The sequence below is a fragment of the Eucyclogobius newberryi genome, unplaced genomic scaffold (assembly GCF_026437365.1).
Source record: "Eucyclogobius newberryi isolate DKJ021-1_F unplaced genomic scaffold, fEucNew1.0.hap1 SCAF_19, whole genome shotgun sequence".
Taxonomy (NCBI): Eukaryota; Metazoa; Chordata; class Actinopteri; order Gobiiformes; family Gobiidae; genus Eucyclogobius; species Eucyclogobius newberryi.
The window spans coordinates 27976267-27998869 of record NW_027315823.1 but is presented as its reverse complement, the minus strand read 5'-3'; the positions used below and the strand labels follow the sequence as shown (position 1 = coordinate 27998869).

Here is a 22603-nt window from a genome sequence, read left to right as displayed (position 1 = left end):
GTTTAGGCTAGCAGAGAAGGCCTTGCTGGTCCTGACGGCCCACCACTGCATAAACTGGTATGATGTTTGATTATCCTATTCAGTGACCTATTGAGTCAAGTGTGGCCTATTCTCATTCAAGTAAAGGCTCTCTCTAATAGGCTTGACTTCACATGTACTTCTTTCATACATCACATCAATTGATGGCCGTTTAAGGGAATTTTTAGCCAGCAAATCAACCATTTCATCATCATCCACTTCAACATGGGCAAAAACCCAAACAAAGGAGACCTTCACACCTTTCCTGGACAGAGAGAGTATCAAATAGAAGATTTTATATAGAATATCCTGTCTACAAACAAATTTTCCCGATGTATTGCTTTGAAGTGTAGAGAGACAGAGTCAGAAGCTATCACAATGTTGTGACACTCTACAGTAGATTCAGCGCATTCCATCGCTAATTGTATCACTATGAGTTCTGTGACAGTTGGATGGAGCAAGATAATGAATAGATGTGAGTTTACGTTGTAGAATTTGATGCTCTAGACCCCTGGACTAGACATAAGAACTCATTGTATTAAAGTAAAAATCTACATTTTAAACGTATTCATTTTAGCTGCTCCCCATCTGTATTAAACACCATCTGAGTAAACACCAGTACACTAGTACACCAGTAGAAATCTGCCATCGATAGGTTTCAGAAGAGATTCCTTTCTGATTTGAAAGATTTAGTTTTTCCATTCCATCCAAGGGTTACAGAATGAGGAGGGATTAGGACCATTGTTATTGTGATTAATGGTTTAAAACTAAATATGATATCCTTTGAATGGGTAAAAAATCCAAGTAATTTTAGTCAAATGCTTGAGTTGGATTTTTCTGGGCAGGCACACAGAACATTGATAACTTTATTTGGCAACACATGCATGGACAAACTACATTTAACATGTCATATATTCATTTTATTCTTTGTACATTTGTGTACATTTTTAGCTACATATGAACATTTGTGAAAACACAACATTTAACTAGTGTACCGAGAAGCTTCAATGTCAACTGACTTTAGCGTCATATTTAATGTGTTTGCTGATTACAGCAGGCACAATAATTTTAGATGTCTTTATTTTAAAGGGAAAGAAATCCTGCACACTGTCAAACTTGCAAAATAAAAGTTTAATGGTACAGAGGCAACGTGACGAAGGCCTAGACGCCGAAATGTTGCCTCTGTACCATTAAACTTTTATTTTGCAAGTTTGACAGTGTGCGGGATTTCTTTCCCTTTACAGTTCAGCATCACGTACGCCCTTATCCTACGCACCTGGCACAGAACCTGATGTGCAGAGCACCGTCTTGATTTCCAGATGTCTTTATTTTAAAATAAATGTCATGACACTTTCTTAGAAATCTATTTAACTTAAATTAATGAAGAATCAAGACTGCAACTGAAAGATATAATTTTAATAGTTTCTGGCAATTTAAATAGTGAAAATGTATTTGGGAATAACAGTCCATCGATCCATAACTAGATATCTAGTTAAACACACACAGATCTAGTTAATCTAGTTTTTACTAGTTTTGAATGTGTAAAAGTCCTTAAATCATTACAGTACATACATTGTTTTATTTGTGTTGTAAATATACTTTATGTTGCCTTTAAACAGGAGTGTCCAAACTTTTTTCACAGAGGGCCGCATTTTGAAACTTATACGGAACAGACAGCCACAAAAACCTGACAATGTTAAATTTGTCAAATGGCAAAGTGAATCATTCAATCATTTTGCATTTGACATTATTTCAATGCGCCTCCACACCTTTATTAAGACTTGACACATTAATATTAGGTTGGTATAGCATCAAAATGCTTGAATTTTACAGCAAAAAGTAATGACCCGAGTTTTTGTTGTTTAGACCAACTTAGCAGGAAGCTGGAGGGTCAACAAAAAATTGGTCTGACGGCCGCATTTGGCCCCCAGGCTGTAGTTCTGACATGCCTGCCTTTAAATGTACACTATGTCTGTCACCTGCTAGTCTCCATGGAAATGTTGCATTCCCTGAAATGTTCCACAGTATGGCATTAGACTTCTCTGTCTCCGTGGAGACTAACAGGCGACCCCTCCAGGCCAAGTTACAGGTCAGATCTGTGGAGAGGCTTTGGATTGTGGATTGTAGATATAAAGTAAATAATCATGTAATTTTAGTAAATAAATCAAGACATTTGTGTGAATTGTTGAGTTGAGCTGTGGAGAAAGCAAAACATTTAAAAAGTAATTTCAAGTTATAAATAAAAAAAGCAAAAGAAAAAAGCAAAATGGATCAGTTTAATGCGTTAATTTAATAGATCCATGTTTAATGCTGAACTAGGGACATTGGCGATGGCAAAGCATTGACATTTCAGAACAATACCAATCAGGAAGTGAACCACCCACCAGAAAACTTATATAGTGCACTTTTACATTTCTATTGTCTTGTAATGTGCATTTTTGTTGTTATGAAATTAGTCTGTTGCGTCCTTTTATTTTGACGCAACCAAAAGCTTTTTTACCGAGGACACGTCCGCTTCCGGTGTAGCTTGTGTTTCTCGTCGATAAATAATTTACCTCCAGAGGCAGAGCGCACCTTTTGTCAGGTAATTCAACCCTGTCTCTCCGTCACACACAGGTCCCAGACTGCTCTCCAGAATAAGGTACGCGGTGCTGTCTTTTCCCGTCACTTTTCTCCTTAAATCAGCCCAAAGACGATCAAAAAACACTGCCGCGGATTTGGTAGCTCTGCGTTAGCTTGGTTATGCTAGCAGTATATGTATGCGCGATCTGTTAAATGTCACGTTGCGTGGTTTTATTTCGTTGTGCCGCGCGTAGGTTTGTAACAAGACGAGATATTTGAGCAGAAACGTAGTGCTTGTCCGTTTCTGTTCATATTTGTCGTGCTATTGTGTGTGTGTGTGTGTATGTATGTATGTGTGTGTGTGTGTGTGTGTGTGTGTTTTTTGCTGAAAATAGCGCGTGCGTGTGTCATCACTGGTTTAACCGCTTTGATTGAGAGAAACCTGTCTCAAAGATCGTGATTCTGTCTAAAAATACACTCTGTGAAAAGATGCATCGGTACAAAGCGAAATCATAGCTTGGTTAATATGATCCGATTGGTTGTTGTCAGACGTGTTTTTGTCTTAGAACAATGACATTTTGACATTAGCGCGTCTATAATGCTCTTGATGTGTAAATGTCGCTTTTCCTGTCAGATCAGTTATTCTGGGATGAACCCGTTTGTACTCCAATAACTTTTTTATATGGATTGTTTTCTATACGTGCACTGTTTTTTTTTTTTTTTTACTTCATTACAATTCCCTAAATCTTATTTTTAGTGAGTTGGCTTCAGCTATTAAATTGAAATGTTCAAAACCCAACAAATGTTCACTCACCTGTCTGTCGGTCTGTCCTCTTTTATATTTACGAAAATGTAATCCACATGGGAACAGAAGTCTGATTTGTGTTTGTGTATGGCTTGTGTTACCACTTATAATTAGTAGAGTAAATTTGTGGAAACCTTCACCTCATAGAGTCCAGACGTGTGTTTGTACTCCAAAGGGTTTAGTTTGAATTTAGGGATTATATTTTATGTTTTAGTTAAAGTGGATGGACTTGCTTGCAATTTTTTTTTTTTTTACATAATACATTTTTTTTTTGCATAAATACACAATTATATTTTACTTGTGTGTAGAGATCTAAACTACAGTCACAATATTTTTTCTATAAAAAGCCCATATATTTTGTTTCTATCTAAATTTCACCAACCCATATTGACATTTAGATTCTATTATAAAATATTGTGCTGCCCTATGTTGTTGTGTCATAATTAAAAGTAGAAGGAAATATAATTAAGGTCCCTGAACATCCTCCAACAGCGGCTCTACTCTGAGCTCCTCTTCTCTAAAGTATTTGACCGCTTGTATCTGCGATCTCATCCTTACCCAAAAGCTCATAAACGTTGGTGCAAGTAGAAGTATTATTGAGCGATTGTTGTGTGCTTTGTTCTTCTCGATCTGACTTCTGACATTTTTAACATCTATTTACAGGGAAGAACATTTAGTTTGACACTTCCTCCTCAAATGTATTAAAGAAAAGTAGAATTATTCATCTTAATACATGTAACATTTGTAATGTATTTATTATATTTTCCTCTATTATTACTACTTGTGAGCGCCTTACTAGTCCAAAAATATACTTGACCACTGTTGGACTCATGTTCATGTCAAGCCCTGATTCCGACCTTTGCTCAGATGAATCCTTTGAGTGGTTTTGTTTCCTCAGGCGTGAATTGTCCTTGGTCTGCACCACAGACACTGAGTGGCCGCAGACAGTCTCCTTATGTCCGGACGTAACGGGTCTGCGAGTGATGCAGACTGCCAGATCTGTGAGGACCGGGATCAGGACGTGGAGCTCATGGAGCTGGGGCCACTGCTGAAGGAAGGCGGGGCCACGGGCGGAGTCTCAGAGGTGTGCAGGGAGCGACGGGGGCGAGAGAGAAATATAGATATTTCAATGTGATTCTTTGCCTGTAAAATGAATCAATATTCTGCCTCACAAGTGCATTCACTGATTACTCCTGAACCACATTGATTACACCCATAGTACGTGGTGACGGTGTCTAATGGCTTCACTGTGTCCTGTTTTTGTTAGAAAAGTATACTAATTGCAATTTGGATAATTCAAAATACATATACTAAACTTTTCTGTTGGAGATTAGGAGTTACTGCCATTGGGTGTTTTTTTTTGTCTAACTCGAATACAGCCAAAATACAGCCTTGAAACTTTGACAATATTTTGTTCAACACAAACTAAAATAGTTCATGATTTTGGAGGTGAAAGATCTCCCTAAATATCTTCTCTCAAACCAAATCAAAAGCGGATTTATTTATTAACCTTTATTTAAAACCAGATAAAAACCCACTCGGGTCTAGACCTCTTTTACGATGGTGACCTGGGGCAAAATCATGACTGCACATAAATTATTTATAAAAACAGTTTTACATTTTAAAGATTCTTTAACTACACTTGTGGAGGTCAAATGTCTAAGTGTAATTTAAAGTTTTACATAAATACGCTACCATTTGACAACTACCACCTTGTGACTTATTTGAAGAAATTATTATCCGTTTAATGGTTGAATAGAGGATTTTTGGCGACCAGAGTTCCATTTCCCCGTGGCATGCTGACAGCTGATTAGTTCTCCCACATGTCAATCATTCCCTGCACGCTAGTGCACACCTGCACGCTCGTTCTGGCTTGTTCCCCTGGCTGCGCATGCGTGGTTGATATGCCGGTGTGTGTTTAGCGAAGCTAGCAGCAAGTTCCTTCAGCGTAGCTCCACGCTTCAGACCGCAAAGTACAAAACTGTCTGAGGGACGATAGAGAGACTGTTTGAGCTGCTCAGAGGAGATGGAAATCTGCGGAGACAAGAGATGCGATCCGGTCACGCTAATAAACAAACGCAGTTGAGATGTAGCGGATGCGCATTTTTAAAACGGTCCAACATTTGCTGATTTCTCAAATCCGCAAAAAAATCCTCCTTTCAACCTTTAAACAATCAGTTTTACAGAATTGTGCAGGAATGGAGCTGGGTACATTTTAAATTGAATACAGATATTGATGTATAATCTGAATATTAATACATTCTATCTATATACATTTTCTGCTGCAGAAAAACTATAGGCATTAAAACAGCCATTTTTAAAAAAAGTTTCCAAAAATGTAACCCATATTTTTCTATATCTGTAGAATTTTTACTTTGATACTTTGATACAGCACTGTCGTGGTACTAAAGACGTACGCTGCCTTGTGCACGTTGGGGTTTTATTAAGTTGATGTCCGACTTCCACCCCTTGGATAAAACCACCTGAATTGTGCCTGGTTCTCACTGTGTTTTTGTTGAAGGATGCGGCCATTCTCGGGGACGTGGAGGACGATGACGATGTCGGCGATGTGCTGACTTTACCTCTTCAGGCTCATCACGCCATGGAGAAGATGGAGGAGTTTGTGCACAAGGTGAGCGCCGCGGCAGGGTTGGGTTTTTCTTCTCTTTGATCCTCTCGTTTTGATATTGATTCCATGAACGTCTACGTGGGTTTAGTCGCTTTGTCTATTATGTTAGTAATTGTAAAATCTGAAATATGATTTATTTCCAACAATAGGAACATGTATGACATCATAGGAAGAATTGCCTTTTAAATGGACACTGAAGACCACGCAAGCAGTATCATTTATTTTCTGTCCCATTGTTGTCGACTGGATTTGCGCTTTGACTTGTGAATTGCCAGGCAACAATAGATCCCTGCCACACATTTTGAAGTGCATTTACATAACGAGAAGGGTGTAAAAATGGTGTTCATCTTGAAACCTGTTCTAACGCGTGTTGCACTTTCAACAGTTACGTAGCCCGACTTGTTATTCCACATGAAGGTCTAAAACAATCCTCTAATTCTGCAAATATATGTAATGGCATTTTTTTCTGACAAGCTTTTTGATTAGATGTACTTTTATTTTCCCAAGGAAAATTCAATAGATTAGGTTCACAATTTGTAATAAAATCAAGATTCCGTTCAGTGCACATTTTAAAGAGATTCTATAGCATTAACATTTTAGATCGCTGAAATAGGAACTTTTAAAGAACAAAGCTCTAAATCAACTGTAGTTAACTTTGTTTTCATGAAAAGTCAGAATATTTTGTTCAAAAAGAATAATAAATTGCTTTAATAATTGCAGTCTGTACAATTTGATAATTTACATATTCAACTTGCAATTTCAATTAATAAAAATTATATAAAAAGTAAGTAGTCGGTTCAAAAGAACAGTGCTGAAAGTGAAAGTTAAGGGGAAAGTTAAATTTTTACTTCAAAAAGTCCCGTAAATGATTCTGCCTTCCAAGTCTTCGTAGAAATCTGTGGAAAACTCAGCGACGTAACAAACCCTCATTTGGTCAATTGTAGATTTACTATTGTTTCTTGTATTTAAGTGAGGGATTTCTCAAGTTATCAGGGGAAAAAATCTTGACATTTTCCTGCCCTTCAGGTTGTGTTACATATTCCAGTCTGTCGGTGAGGCATGAATGTTGCAGGAGTTTGTCACACGATCTGAAATCTAAAACTCAAAAAGTCACTGCTAAGGGTTAACAATTCTATTTACAAGAGGAGTTTACGATAAGGAAATAACCTTGATTTGAGGCTGCTGTTTTAAATGAATTCGTAATAAATTGATGGTTAACTAGAATCAAATTAAAAGTAAAGTATTACCCAGGTCTACTTTTCAGTGCATTTTAAAGGTCCACTTTGTAACTTTCTGATCGGTGACTAAATACTTGTGTTGATGTTATTGCTTTGCCCGAAATGTTCCACTGTACAACTTCTGCGTTAGCTCACAGAGAAGTGCTGCTAAGTCCGGTCTGGCTTTTGTGCAGGTTTGGGAGGGGCGCTGGCGAGTCATCCCCTTCCACGTCCTGCCCGAGTGGCTGAAGGACAACGACTACCTGCTGCACGGACACAGGCCTCCCATGCCCTCGTTCAGAGCCTGTTTCGGGAGCATCTTCAGGATCCACACCGAGACCGGGAACATATGGACTCATCTGTTAGGTATGACAGGCTGAACATGGTGCTGAGTCTCATCTAGGGCTGAACGATTTGGCCCCCCAATATTGCGATTGCGATTTAATGTGCAACTTTTTTTTTTTTTTAATTGTATCCTCTTTCCCCCCCCCCTAAGAAAACGTAATGAATTACTTAAATAAGACCAACACAATATTAGATACATTTAGTGTAAAATATTCTTCCCCACATTTTACATTTTTATACATGCTGTCAGAATGACAGAGATTCTCACGGTGACGAAAGCACGTGTACTGCTTCTGTGATTGGCCGAAACCCCATGCGGGTTGTGTGTGTTTTTGGTCCTTCTTCCGGGTAGCGCTAGCTGCCGCCGGGGCTGGCTCCGCGTTAGCTGCCGCCGGGGCTAGCGCCCACATTCTTCCACATGACCACATTCTAATCGCATACGATCACATCGCGATTTAATCGCAAATGCAATTAATCGTTCAGCCCTGGTCTCATCTGTTAGGTATGACAGGCTGAACACGGTGCTCAGTGTCAGTGTTGTGATGAGTTTAGTGCACATTACACTTGAGCACGTGTACGGAGGCTGCGATTTCATATTCTGACATGGTAAAAGTCATTAAAGACACCTATTTCTCTCTTTCTCCCTCTTCCTCACCCCTTCCCTCTTTTTTTCTCTTATCTCATCATTCATCTCATCTCTTTTCCCTCTTTCATTTCCCTCGTCTATTTTCTCATCTTTTTTTTTCTCATCTAATTGCTTTCTTTTCTCTTTCTCTCATCCGCTCGTTCTCATCTCTTATCCTTCCTTTTTCATCTCTTCTCTCTTTTCCCGTTTTCTCTTAACTTATCACTCGCATCTTTCTTTTACCTCATATTTTTCCTCCCTCTCTTTTTCTCTTATCAATCTAATCGCTTTCCTTTCTCTTGCCTTTTCTTTCTCATCTCTTTTCTCTCTCCCTCCCTCTTTCTCTGTCTATCTCTTTTCTCTCTCTCTCCCTCCCTCTTTCTCTGTCTACATATATTTTATCTCTCCTCTTTTCCCACTCCCTCTCTCCCCTCAGGTCTGATCCTGTTCATCTGCCTGGGCACGCTCACCATGCTGCGGCCCAACATGTACTTCATGGCCCCTCTGCAGGAGAAGGTGGTCTTTGGGATGTTCTTCTTGGGCGCTGTGCTCTGCCTCAGCTTCTCCTGGCTGTTCCACACCGTCTACTGCCACTCGGAGAAGGTCTCGCGCACTTTCTCCAAGTAAGGACCAGCAAAACGGGCCCGCACAAGTTTAACACTGCTGCAGGGGCTGACTTTTTCATTCCATTCTGTGCCGAGTTGCAGCCCCTGAAATACAGAGATCTCCATTTAGAAAAATTGTCCAACTGTTGTTGTTATTTGTTAACTTTCTTCTACTGGTTTCATTGATTTAAAATGATTGGATTTTCTCAAGGACTGATGGCATAATATTTCAAGCACACTAAAGTATGTTTGGCATTTGAAAACATTGCTATACAAAGAGTAAACTTCTAGCCTTGAATTACTACTCTGTTTTTGCAAATAAACTCTGCAATTTCTTTTTGGCCTTAGGGATATCTTTTCTAGATGAAAAGGATCGGTGTAGCCTTATAATCTATTGTTCAAAAGCTTTGGCCTGTGCTTCAGAATGATTATCCTCCTCCAAAGACTTCACTTTCATGATTATACAACGGTGATGAAATTAATTGGGTTCTCGTTTCTTTAAGGGAAAGCTGTTGCTGTGATTGAAAAGAGTTATCTGGATTATACCGACTCTAAATCACAGATGAAAAGACCATGTGTAGCAAAGACACCCGAATTATTCAATCAAAACTTAAAGATGTCAAATTGTCCTTAATTATACCCTTAATTTGTAAATATTCTCTATGTAGACTCTTTCAATCACCAGATTTCAACCTTTATTTGGTTAAAAATGTCTCTAAAAAGTAAAAATTTTCTATAGAAATAATAATTTGACTTGTCGACCACTAAAATAATCTATAGTTGTAGCTCTACTATATTGGAGACTGCGCCTTTCTTTAGACTTGGCTCTGTTGTGAGCGGTCACTAATATCCCTCTTGTGCGTAGACTGGACTACTCGGGCATCGCTCTCCTGATCATGGGCTCGTTCGTGCCGTGGCTGTACTACTCGTTCTACTGCTCGCCTCAGCCGCGCCTCATCTACCTCACCGTTGTCTGCGTCCTCGGCATCGCGGCCATCGTCGTGGCGCAGTGGGACCGCTTCTCCACGCCGCGCCACCGCCCGACCAGAGCAGGTACGGGGGGGGTTTCCATGCCCAGAGAAGCCGGGGATTGGGTCCTTAAAGTTTCATCTCGGGTCTAAAAATCTGTCAGTAATTGCACTTAGTGGATTGAATTTTATTTCTTTGGTTTGTTTTTCATTTCTCGTGTGAACAGGCTCAATACACATGTTCAGAAAAAAAATGCTCTGTCCCCTTTTTTTTGTTTTTTTGTTTTGTTTAAATGATTAAATCTAAAACTAAATCCTGACCATCCACAGGAGTGTTCATGGGTCTGGGTCTCAGTGGGATCGTACCCACAATGCACTTCACCATCGAGGAGGGGTTCGTCAAAGCGACCACGGTGGGGCAGATGGGCTGGTTCTACCTGATGGGGGCGATGTACATCACTGGAGCCGGTTTGTACGCGGCCAGGATCCCGGAGAGGTTCTTCCCAGGAAAGTGTGACATCTGGGTGAGTTTTCAGTCTCTGGTTTCTACTGAAAAAAGAGGTCCAGCTCATTATTTTCACTGTACATGACACATTAATTACAGACACTGCCGTTATAAAATCAAAATGAAGTCATGATGAGTCGCACCTAGTCGAAGTATAAGTTGCATCAGCCAAAAAAGGCATAATGGGGAAGAAATAAAACTTATAAATGTTGCACTGGAGTATGAAATGCGATTGCAAGTGTAAAAATGACGCTCCGGAGTATAAGTGTAAGTATAAGTCGCACCCCGGCCTAAACTATGGAAACTTATAGTCCGAAAAATACGGTATTCTCTATCTAGAAGCCTTCAGTCACCACATTTCAATCTTTATTTGGATAAAATGTATTTTAAAAAATCAAGCTATATGAAATGATTATATATAAATAATCGATAATCATTATTTGTTGCCCTACATGGTAAAAGCTAAAAGCTGTTGTCCACATAAACCCTTTTGAATCCTGATCAAAATCAAATATTGGGTCGACTAATGAAACATTTGGTGGAATAAGACCCATATAGACTGATTAATAAATGACTACAGGACGTCATGTGTTGGTCCCTCGACTCTTTGCTGAATGTCTCTTGGTCCATCCCTCCCAGTGGCACACTATTGCGCTCATATTTCAATCCTACGTCAATATTGTCAATTTGAATAAAACAATATCTGTGGCGTTCGTTTGTGTGCAGATGTGAGTTATTATAAGAATTTTAATTATTTCAGATTCATACAGCCCAATATCACGACCGCAGTGAACCGTTTCGGGCAAAACCCATGAAACATTAGACCCCAACCAGTGACGCAGAACAAGCAAATGGATAATTGTTTCGGGGCATTCCAAGTGAGGTGGGAGATTCGGTCATTCATGCGTTAACCCTCATTTTACCTCACTCTCGCAGGACAAGCCAGGGCCCGGGACACGAGTTTAGGGTCATCAAAAGGCAGATGCTAATCCATGCTAAGGGACTGAAGCTAAGCCCGGTGTTTTAACTGAAATTAGGTTTTGGTTGTGGAGATGTGAACGGCAACGTGCACGTCTGGTCCATCCTACATTTTTAGGTCTCACTGCAGTAGAAGCTAGACACTAATTAGATTATGTATGTAGATTTTATTACCACTATTGTGAGAAAAAAACAGATTTAATGATTATTCATGATTATTCTTGGTATTCCTCAAGTTTGTGACCGGCTTTACCAAATGTAACCGTATGAAAAGATAAAAATAAGTTAAATTGGACCAAAACGCCCAATAAAAGTTATAAAAATTTTGGTCTATTTTGTTGGACGATAGATTTAATTCAAAAGACTTAATTTCGCTTCTGAAATTGATATTGTGACCTGAATATCTACCATTATCAATTTAACCTGACGATCTTGACAACCCTAGACGTCCACGACTGGTTTTGGTCCCACGACTGGTTTTGGTCCCACGACTGGTTTTGGGCCCACGACTGGTTATGGGCCCACGACTGGTTATGGGCCCACGACTGGTTATGGGCCCACGACTGGTTATGGGCCCACGACTGGTTATGGGCCCACGACTGGTTATGGGCCCACGACTGGTTATGGGCCCACGACTGGTTATGGGCCCACGACTGGTTATGGGCCCACGACTGGTTATGGGCCCACGACTGGTTATGGGCCCACGACTGGTTATGGGCCCACGACTGGTTATGGGCCCACGACTGGTTTTGGGCCCACGACTGGTTTTGGTCGTTTCTGATACTTGTCCTTCCACGCCGCCGCTCGCTCACCTCAACCTCTCTCTGTTCTTTCTCATTGCAGTTCCACTCGCATCAGATTTTCCATGTCCTGGTCGTGGCGGCGGCGTTCGTCCACTTCTACGGCGTCTCCAACCTCCAGGAGTTTCGTTATGGCCTCGAGGGCGGATGCACGGACGATACTTTACTCTGAGCGACTGTGACCTCACACCACATACAAACCATTTCATGACATCATACAGTGTTCTCGCTGGGTTGAGGTTGAAGGATGGCGGTGGGACAAACCAGCGTCGTAGTACTTTTCACGGTGATCTTAATACCTGGCGGTATCTTTTGGGCATGGCGGTGACCAGCCAACGCATGGCGGCCCGCCATGCTAAAACCGCTCAGCGAGAACACTGTCGTATACATCAGGGCTTGACATTAAAGTGCACTGTTGGACTTTTCAGGCGCAGGGCCGGCCGCTCGCTTGTCTCCATGGAGATGTTCGACAGTATGGCATTAAATTTGTCTTTATGTTTTTTTGTATTTATCTAGCATTTAACCAATCACAGATGTTTGAAGTATATTTTTATTATCATCTCAAATATAGATGACACACATTTATCCCTGGGAGCTCTGCTAAGAAATAATTAAATACAAGAAATTGTAGCAAACATGGAATGATTAATACATTTTAGTTTAAAATGTATAATGATATGATAATCATAATGACAAAATGTATTTAATAGTCCTTTTTAACACTTCAACCTTAAATTATTACTTATTGCTAGAAAACCAAAACATTTTTCTAGATTTGAGTAAATGTGGACTAGATTTGAGTGATGCAGTAGCATTTTTTGGAAACTAATTTCAAGGAAGATTTGTATCCCTTGTGCTACCCTCGAAGATAGTACGCAGGTTAAAAACACTTTTTCTTTTTGTACTATTTATGTTTTAAACATAAAACGAACACAAAATGTTAGGGAAAGCGTCTACTACAAACGCCTGTGGATCATCAAGACCCAAAGATGACACGAGGGCTCGTTTAGGAGAAACAAGACCTTTGATGCTTGTTCTATTGTAAATGCAGTCAAAATATACACTAATCAATATAAATGCAACATTCAAGCACTTATTGATCTCTTATATTATCTAAGATTGTCATTTTTTCCAGTGTTGTCATGACAATAATGATATTAAGGAGAAAAAAGAGAAAATATATAATTCAATAAATCTATAAAAACAAAGCAAAAGAACCGATCATGAAAAAAATCATGTTGTTTCCTGTTTTCATTGTTGTGAGTATTGAACCGCAACAATGCTAGACTGAAGGCAATTTTTTGTCATCTCCGTGGAGATGAGCAAGTGGACGACTCCAGCAGAAAGGTTACGAAGTGCACCTTTAAGCCAAAGGCTGGTAGATAGACATTTTTTGGCTACGATCAGTCCCACGTTCCACTTTGGCCACTTGAAATCTGTTACTTGACCTCTGCTGTACATTTTACTACGATCTAAGCCATAATTAACACACAAAAACGACAAATGTATCTGTGTCCCGACAAGGAATTAAACAACGTTCAGCGTACTAGCTTGGGACGGGTGTTTCATTGGTTCTGATATAAGTTTGGTGATATCGGAGAGGTTTCCCAGTCCGATATTTATTTGTGAACTTGACTATAACTGAACATAAATTTGTGGGCCTTGCTCTGGATTTTAAAATCTTAACCAATATTTTCAGATACCAATGTTATCTGACACCGCAACAAGACAAATTAATGGAGTAATCGTGACTAGTCGACGATATAATATAATCATAGTTGTATTTTGATCATGCGTTTTTTTTTGGACAATACACATTCTAAAACATGCAAAAAGACCTTTTTAAATAAGTATAAAGAATTTAGCAATGTTGCACTTAATTTGTAAATCTTCTGTCTAGAATCACTGCTTGACTAGTCGACGGCTGAAATAGTCGTTTGTTGCAGCCTTTATTGGCTTAAAAATCCATATTGAACCGTTCCTGGCCCAAAGCGTATATAATATTGCAAATTATACACACAACGCATTACACCCTGCCATTATATACCTTCATTGTAGCCAGGTAAAACCCTAATTGTCAAAAACTGAAGCAAGAAAAGGTGAATGTCGAGCCCTGGTTTTAGAAACACCTTTACATTCAAAACACATACATTACTCAAATCCACTCACGCTGCTGCTGGAACCTCCATGTCCTGTACACAACACCCCTTATGTTCCTCTGCATTCTGTTGTTTATTCTGTTACTATTTTAATCAAAGAAAGAAAAGTAGCATAACCCTCCATCGAACGACTTTCCAAAACTTGAAGTTATTGGTCAAATAAACAAGTAGATGTCTTCAAGCCCTAGTGTTTTCAAAATCTTGTAACTGCTGGACAAATGGCACAATCTCTAGCTCCACGTTTTCTTCCTCAATCATATTACTAATTATGCGAATGGGAAATCATTTGAGAGCATTTGATTGAAAAATCCATTGAAAACCTTTGTAATAAGCAATTTTATAACGTATGCTGAAGTTGCGTAAGTTTCATTTGCTGTTTCTCTCAAATTGTCAAAAATGATTCAGCTAAGGAACTACCATACTGCAAGTCGTACTCTGTAAAGTAGCAGCTCACTTCAGGTTAATTGAGTTCTGTGTGTAAAAAAAATTATCATGATTAATTTGTAGAATAGTTCCTGAGCTTTGCACAATGTACAGGTCTGACCCAATCCGTTGGTTGTGGCTTTGTGAAAATTTGGTTTAGTGCTAGAGATGTAGACACAGGTGTAAATATCCAACGCACCGTGCGCTTTTTAAACCTGGACTTTTATTCTTCCTGTGCCTTAGGCCGATGGAAATGTTTTTAACAAAATGGCCGACACGTAAGACGAGCCTCAGATCCTTCTTTTTCTCCATAACTTTCAACTCAATCATTTCCTAAACTCCAGTCTTAGGTTGTATCAACTGCTGTTTAAAAAAAAAAAAATCCTTTTTCTAGATTTGAGCTTTATTACTAAAACATGTGTATTATTCTTTGTGTACTGTTCCATGTAGGTAATAATTCATACATTTCTCTGAAATGTGAACCTGAATATTTATTAATGGTAATCTTGGAAAATATTGTAATAAATCTTTTCCACATGTGTTTCTGTGGTCATTTATTGATAATCCTTTACCTGTAACTATTCCAGATTGATAAAATATCACTTTGGAACAATTGTACTTCCAAATTATTTTAGTGTCTTTCTGTGATTTTATTTTATCCATACATTTCCTTTTGCTTCTTGTTTATTTACATCCACTTAATGCAAATGCTTTGCGATGATCAGTATTTTAAAATTATGGTATATATTTTAACGTTTATTTTAGTCTTATCTTAAGTTGCATCTCTTGTTTCTGACCGGACTGATGGAAAAAAAATACATTTTATATAACTGCTTAATTCGCATAAACTGGCATAATCTGCTGCCCTCTAGCGGTGCCATTGCAACTAATGAACCCGGAACTTAACTTTATCTCTTGTTTCTGACCGGACTGGTTTTGTGTTGCAATCTCATTCGTCGCTTGTTGCAGCGGTTTTCCCATGTTTTTTCCTCAATGCACCTTATATATTTAGCCTTTTCACTGGTTCACCGCGCTCATTATTAAGGTAAGTTTATACTTTATATTTGATAACGTGTTCAATCTGTCTCGCGGTATTTTCCTGCTCCTATTCGTGCTTATAACGCTGTTGTAGTCACGGCTGGAGAACGGGTCTGTTATTTCAAGTCTGCGTTCTCTGAAGGCCCTGCGTTCTCTGAAGCTTATTGTTTACAATCCCAAAGTCTGTAGAACATGTGTTATGCTGACTTTATCATATGTGGTCATACTGATGATAATCAAGTTCGTTTTTGTAAAATACAGAGATATTTTTTTTGTTGTAAGCGAAAGTGCTGGTATCTAGTAGGTTTTAGGGTCAAATTTGCCAAAAATGTGCCAAATTTCGATTGCTCTCAATAATTAATTGTACTATCTCTGTACTTCTCAATAAAATTACATTCATGTGTGCCTTGATGTTTACAGAAAAAAAATACATTTATATATGAATCAATGTCCTCTTGTATTATGTTGATTAATTTACTCATTTGTATAGGTTTTATAGATTTATATATTTGTGCTTGCTGCTCTGCTTTCTCATTTGCTGAATAAAGTCGCATCCCTTTTGAATTCCCATCTAATGAAATTAAAGTACTTGCACTCATTACATGTCATTACTGAATCTTTGTGCTTGTTTTCACAGTAAAATGGATGCCAGTGAGCAGCCTAAAGAAAGCCCGGAGCGGTCCGAGCTTGTGTCCGAGGAGGGGAAGAACATAAAGGCTGTTTTGTGCCAACGCTGCCGCTCCAAAGTGCTGTGTCCCGGGATGGCACAGTTCACAGAGAAAGAGGTGAGAGGAGTAGAGGTCAGGAGTCTTTGGAGTTGGGCTGTTATGATCATTGGGAGAAAATAACATCAACATCAATTATTCAACCTGGAACTTATTGTTGAAATGTTCAAAATGTACATCCACGCATCTGTCACTATGGAGATTGAGGGAACGAAGACTAGAACAAATAGTTTTCATGAGAAAAGATATAGACTAGGAGTGGGCAAAATGACAAGAATGTATAACTTGATTCATTTTGTTTTTGTTGTCATCAAGAAAAAGCTAAAATGTGCCGCACCGTTTTGAGGCCAAAACTAAATCCTCCTCTTCTTCCTTCTCTTCCCCTCCTCGTCCTCCTCCTCCTTGTCCTCCTCTTCCTTCTTGTCTTTTTCCTCGTCCTCCTCTTCCTTCCCCTCGTCCTCCTCTTCCCCTCCTTGTCTTCTTCCCCCTCGTCTTCCTCCTCCTTCTCAACACAGCTGTTCCTCCCGTCGATGCGTAAAAAGTCCGGCACGTTCGCCTCTGACGGCTCGGACGGGGACACGCTGACGTCGTTCTGGCTGGTCCACGACATGTTCGATTTCGAAAACGTGGGCTTCACAAACGACGTGGGGCGCATCAAGTACCTGGTCTGTGCGGACTGTGAGATCGGACCCATCGGCTGGCACTGTCTGGACGACAAGAAGAGCTACTACATCGCCCTGGAGCGGGTCAGCCACGAATAACTCTGCGTAAACAACAAGGAACTAATTTTTTTTTTTTTTCTAAACCAGTTTGACTATGCATCTCTCTGTGGACTTATATGATGCTCTTTATTGTTTTCACGCAAAAACTCTGATTATATAACAAATATTTAGCGCCAGCGGCTCGTAGTGGGTGAAAGTTAGGATGGATGGCTGTTAATTGTGTGTCTTTTGACCTTTGTGACTCTTCGTCTGAACATCTGACTTGTACAAAATCTTGGGGACAGATGCCTTTTTATTGTTGTTAATGGCCGTGCTAATCGCTAACTGCTCCTCACATGTTTTACTGAACGGCACCTTTAGCCACGTGCAAAAACTGATCGAAATCACCCGGCCCTTGTGTCTGTGGTGCATTTACTTTATACAGAATTAGTATAACATTTTCATTTATGTCTACGCCACTTCTGCCTTTTTTTGCGCAATTTTCCTTGTCAAAATCAGTGTGAACAAGAAGAAAAGTAAGAAAAAATGGAAGGAAGCGTTTATGTCTTTGCGCCTTTCCCTGCCTCTTCTAATTATTTGTTTTTTATCCTTTAGACGTATGGAGGCCCTGGAGCCCACACCAGTGCTTTATATCATGTTTCAGTTATTTTGCGTCCAAGTCCTGAGGTTGTTGTTTTTGCTTGTGAATGTATTTAAGCAGAAGTCGCCAATAAATGATACATGCTCTCGACAAAATGCTCCAGTTAATATTCCAATTTAAAGTATTCCGTGAAGGAAAGTGTCTAGTCCAGCCCAGAAGCCCAGAACATTCTTTCATTTAATCTTATTTAAAACGATTAAAATGGTTTTCATCGTTGATTTCCTGGCTATGAAACAAGGCGGACGCGTAGTGATTGAAATTTAACACAATTAGTCACATTTTGTCCTCCAAAGCCTGCTCCAAATCACATGCTTTTACTGACCGTTTATAAAAATGCCCTTTCACTGCAGTCAAGCCACAAAAAAAACATGCGTAAATCATATACAAGGCTATTTAAAAAATATATATTTTCTCCACTTTTGCCTGTCTCTCAATAAAACATAATATGCGCAGTTTTGCTTTCTTCTGTCATATACATCAAACCATATGGACTATTACACTTAAGGACGACTGCTATATCTTGGTAACCTGGCAACATTGTAATTATAAGATACCAAAAATGTGCACATGACAGGTTAGACTACACATTCCACACGTAGAGAACATGATTATATTTAAGATTTCGCTGAACAGTTTGACCATTTTTGTAAAGTTTATAGTTGTACTTCCTGTTGGAACATGAGCGGCAGCATATGACATGGGTGGAGGTAATTCCACAACTGTTACCTAGCAACCAGACTGTAAACAAGAGCCAAAATCCATATAAATTACACAACAGTTGAATTACACAACAGTTGACAATTTAACAAACAATAATACCATATAACACCTTTATTTTGTTTAATGGACGTTTAAACTGTCAGAAAATCGTGCTTAGTTCATAATCAGAAAATAGGAACCGATATAAGTCAAAAATAAAAACATCTGCTGTAGGATAAAAATAGAAATAGGCTTACAATGTACACAAAATTTACAATTGAATTTACAGATATAGTGCATAAAGTGAACAGTGCAGTGAGTGATTAAATTATGGTGGAAGTGTTTAGGAAGTGTTCATGAGTCCAACAGCAAAGGGAAAGAAACTGTTCTTGTGGTGGAAGGTTCTGGTCCGGATGAACCGTAGCCTCCTGTCTGAGGGGAGTGGCTCTAATAGTCCGTGTTCAGGGTGATCCGACCTGCACGTCCCAGAGTCCTGGAGACGTACAGGTCCTGCAGAGATGGAAGTCCGCGGCCGATCACCTTCTCAGCAGAGTGCACAGTGCACTGCAGTCTCTGTTTGTCCCTGGCTGTGGCCCCAGTGTACCACACGGTGATGGAGGAGGTGAGGATGGACTCAATGATGGTCGTGTACAACTGCACCATCATCTGCACTGGCAGCTTGGCTTTCCTCAACTGCCTCAGGAAGTACATCCTCTGCTGGGCCTTCCTGATGAGGGAGCTGATGGTGAGCTCCCACTTTAGGTTCTGGGTGATGGTGGTGTCGAGAAAGCGGAGGGAGTCCACGGTGGTGATGGGGGGAGTCTGATGGTAAGGGGGGGCTGTGACTTTCCTGAAGTCCACGATCATCTCCACTGTTTTCTGGGCGTTGAACTCCAGGTTGTTGCCGCTGTGCCAGGACACCAGTTGTGTGTAAATTGTCTCTGTGCTTTCAGAGGCATGTTGCATGTTGATTACAAGGATGGGTTGAACGCAGAGGACAATAAAGTGTACCTTAACCTTAGCATCAACAGAGGGACTTCAGAAAATGCAACTTCACAGATGTAAAACAATTATCAATATTTACCACCTGTTCTATCCCATCAAACTAAGCCATAATTAGCGCAATGGAAATGGCTTGAATGTAATAATTTGTAGTTTTTGTTTTTTTTCAATGATAGGATCTTATACGTTGCAGGCTTCTGTTCTGTACTAAATGATTATGATAAAGTCTTTACAGAAGATAAGAGAGTAATAGAAGAAATAGAAGATATTGCGTTTTCTGTCATTTTACGGTATTATAAATGTCGAATTGTTAAAGCTGATATTAGTGTTATGTTAACTTGCATGGCCGCATCCCAGGACGTCTGTCCGAGGGTATGATGTCATCTAATACGCAGTTGAAAAGGTAGACAAAAAGTACACACTGTTCTCAAATATGAAGAAAATCAATTGAGTAAATCCGTTTTCAAATCAGCTTGCACTTTTATTTCATATTTCCGTCCGTATTTCTACTACGAAGTCGAAGCGAATCAATGAAAATCTAATGTTTATGACTGTGGACCAATCAGAGCGCGTCTCCTGACCATTTAAAAACGGAGTCCCGGCCTCCGCGCACAGATCTCACGGGTGCGTTCGATTTGTGAGCCGGACGGTTGCTCCTCGGTCCAGACTCACGCAATTGAAGCACCGCGGCACGAGGAGGTGTCGGAATGAAGCGCACCTCAAGAGTTACAATAGAAAACGGACCAATGAACGATATTATGAACTCGACGATCTTTTTCCGTGAATGTGCGCAAACAAAACAAACCAACAGCGCTACTTTAGTTTTATCTTGTGTAAATGTTTTATACGTTGAATAAAGTCTGAAATGTGCGTGTTGGCGTCGCTGACGTCGTTACGTAACACATAAAATAAACTAAAACGGCAACGAGATATTTTTTCTGCGTTTCTTTATTATTATGACTGTAATAGCTTTGTCAATAATAAGGTCATTTTCTACGTTGAATAATGTATAATGTACTTTTGTGATTGTGAAAACAAGGGGTTCTTTCCGTTCTTTGTTTGGGGCCCAGATTTAATCCAAAACATATTCTCCTGCTACTTAAGACTAACTTTTATTCACAGTCGTTTAACACGGTTTGAGCACATGCCACGTTTATTCATGGGTTTCAGAAGTATGAAAGAACATGGCCGTTTCCACAAAATATTTTACATAGTTGGAATGGTGAAAAGTACCCAAAGTGTTTTATATAACAGGAACTTGACATCCATGAATATGTGAATTTATCTTGAGATCATACACACATTTATTTTCACTGTTGTCACATTACAGTTTGACTTGTGTGTGAAACTAAACAGAAGCACTCTGGTAAACCACCGGTTGTTTTTAAAAATACACACGATTGAGACAGAATAAATAAACTCTTTGTGAAGCGTGGGCCTTTTACGAGAGGCACTACTTTGTCTTGCGGAAGTGGACGGCGCGCGCAGTCTCCGCCTCCCCTCTCAACTCGATAACTCGATTGAGTTCAATGAGAGCGTGGAGAGAGTAGACATGAACTAAAGAATCAAAATAAACACCGAACAGCTGCTCTTCACGCGGTGGGAGCGCGACACATTTCGGACCGGGCGCCTTCACAGAGATGCAACGATGACTCAGGCTCCGTGCGAGTTCATTCCACCCCCGGAATGCCCCGTTTTTGAGCCCAGCTGGGAGGAATTCTCCGACCCGTTCGCGTACATCAACAAAATACGGCCCATTGCGGAGAAAACGGGCATCTGCAAAATCCGACCGCCGCAGGTACGTGACCGCCGCGGCCGCCCGTCGCCGGGGCTCGGGACGCGGCGCGCTGTCCTCTCCCCGTGTGGTCAGTGGAGCTGCAAAGTTGGTGGTGTTTGAGACAGGTTTTTCAACATGGCGGCGGCTGAAGCTTTTGGCCTGGGATCCACTGTTGTGCTCCGAGCGGCGGCGGCGGCGGCCAGAACGCAGCCAGCCGTGCCGTTCCAGCGAGTTTGGCACCGAAAAAAAAAAACACGCATATTTACAACAACACACCTAACTCACTGTAATTTAGACGTAAATCTATTAAAATGACAAGTTTTTTTACAGTTCATTCTTTCCCAGGTTCAACATTTTGTTTAGGCACGGAAATGGTCAACTCTTTGTGTCAACTTCCTCGCCCCGCTTTCGTCTCACTTTAAAACACTTTTATCCTCCACTCGGGCCCGTGGAGGATTTAAGTCCGTGTTAGGTAACGCAGCCCGTGCACGTCGGGGCCTTTTTAAGCCGCAGTTCGCCACAGCGCCGTCTGTACGTGCCCCGCGAAACGGTATTTATGGAGACAACCCGCCGTAGCTCGCTGGACACTTCACATTTCACGTCGCCCGCGTCACTTTTAGCCACATTTCGACGCCAATTGCACTTTTTAATCGTATATTTTGTCCTGTCCCCCCCCCCCAAGCGTCTGGAGTTGGCGCACAAGAATTGCGCACTAAATTGGAGCAACTTGCGCATTATTAATGTCTTATTCACTCATAACGCATTTCGTGGACAGTGTTGCCAGTTCCTGTTTCCCCACGTCAACATTTACGCCGTTTGTTGTTTTTTTTTTTCTCACTTCGGCCAGTGAAGCGAGCGTAGCCCCATTAACATGACGTGACCTTATTCTCCAAATGTCGCGATGGAGGAGGACCGTGCGACGGGCGTGTCCACCATGCAAATGAGACTAAAATAAACCACAAAGTGCGACATTCCACGCAGTTATCGCTACTATTACGGCTACCATCCGTGTGCCCAAGTGCGCGATTGTTTGGTCGCACCTCGGGAACATGACGCGTAAAAAAAATCCAACCCCGAGCCTAGTTTGTTGGGCAAAAAGTAGTTGTGTTCTTGCTCCTATGCTGGCCCACATTGTCCGATCGTGGACGCAGATAGACACACACACAGATGCACGCACACACATATGCACACACACACATATATGTACACACACACATGCACGCACACACACAAATGGACACACACCCACACACATGCATGCACACGCACACACACACACACACACACACACAGAAGAGAGCTGCGTGTAGATTTGGCACCAGAGGCCTGTCCTACACAAAGACACGACTCACAAATGTTTA

General features: G+C 40.5%; 3 protein-coding genes across 5 annotated transcripts in view; all 3 read left to right on the top strand.

Moving 5' to 3' along the window:
• The first annotated feature begins 2511 nt into the window (after positions 1-2511).
• On the top strand, positions 2512-15180 carry adipor1a (adiponectin receptor 1a). 2 transcript variants are annotated; one of them, XM_072452566.1, is made up of 8 exons: positions 2512-2602; positions 4284-4469; positions 5907-6017; positions 7426-7597; positions 8638-8824; positions 9672-9859; positions 10105-10298; positions 12101-15180. In XM_072452566.1, the coding sequence occupies exons 2-8, from the start codon at positions 4341-4343 to the stop codon at positions 12227-12229; spliced, it is 1110 nt and encodes a 369-aa protein (XP_072308667.1). In that variant the 5' UTR covers positions 2512-2602; positions 4284-4340; the 3' UTR covers positions 12230-15180. The 2 variants fall into 2 exon arrangements, with proteins under 2 accessions (XP_072308667.1, XP_072308668.1); XM_072452567.1 differs by having other exon boundaries at positions 2519-2659.
• Positions 15181-15621: 441 nt separating this feature from the next.
• Positions 15622-17199, top strand: rabif (RAB interacting factor). Its single transcript, XM_072452957.1, has 3 exons — positions 15622-15684; positions 16315-16462; positions 16918-17199. The coding sequence occupies exons 2-3, from the start codon at positions 16319-16321 to the stop codon at positions 17161-17163; spliced, it is 390 nt and encodes a 129-aa protein (XP_072309058.1). The 5' UTR covers positions 15622-15684; positions 16315-16318; the 3' UTR covers positions 17164-17199.
• Positions 17200-21055: 3856 nt separating this feature from the next.
• kdm5ba (lysine demethylase 5Ba) overlaps positions 21056-22603 on the top strand; it is a 28713-nt gene continuing 27165 nt past the window's right edge. For both annotated transcript variants that reach the window (XM_072452562.1, XM_072452561.1), the window contains exon 1: positions 21056-21263. In XM_072452562.1, coding sequence (XP_072308663.1) covers positions 21114-21263 — 150 coding nt within the window. In that variant the 5' untranslated portion in view covers positions 21056-21113. The remainder of the gene's footprint in view (positions 21264-22603) is intronic.

Coding starts and splice junctions, on each gene's coding strand:
- adipor1a (XM_072452566.1), top strand. CDS start 4,341: ATGTCCGGACGTAACGGGTCTGCGAGTGATGCAGACTGCCAGATCTGT. Junction 7,598..8,637: donor CATATGGACTCATCTGTTAG/GTATGACAGGCT, acceptor CTCTCCCCTCAG/GTCTGATCCTGTTCATCTGC. Junction 8,825..9,671: donor GTCTCGCGCACTTTCTCCAA/GTAAGGACCAGC, acceptor TCTTGTGCGTAG/ACTGGACTACTCGGGCATCG.
- rabif (XM_072452957.1), top strand. CDS start 16,319: ATGGATGCCAGTGAGCAGCCTAAAGAAAGCCCGGAGCGGTCCGAGCTT. Junction 16,463..16,917: donor CACAGTTCACAGAGAAAGAG/GTGAGAGGAGTA, acceptor TTCTCAACACAG/CTGTTCCTCCCGTCGATGCG.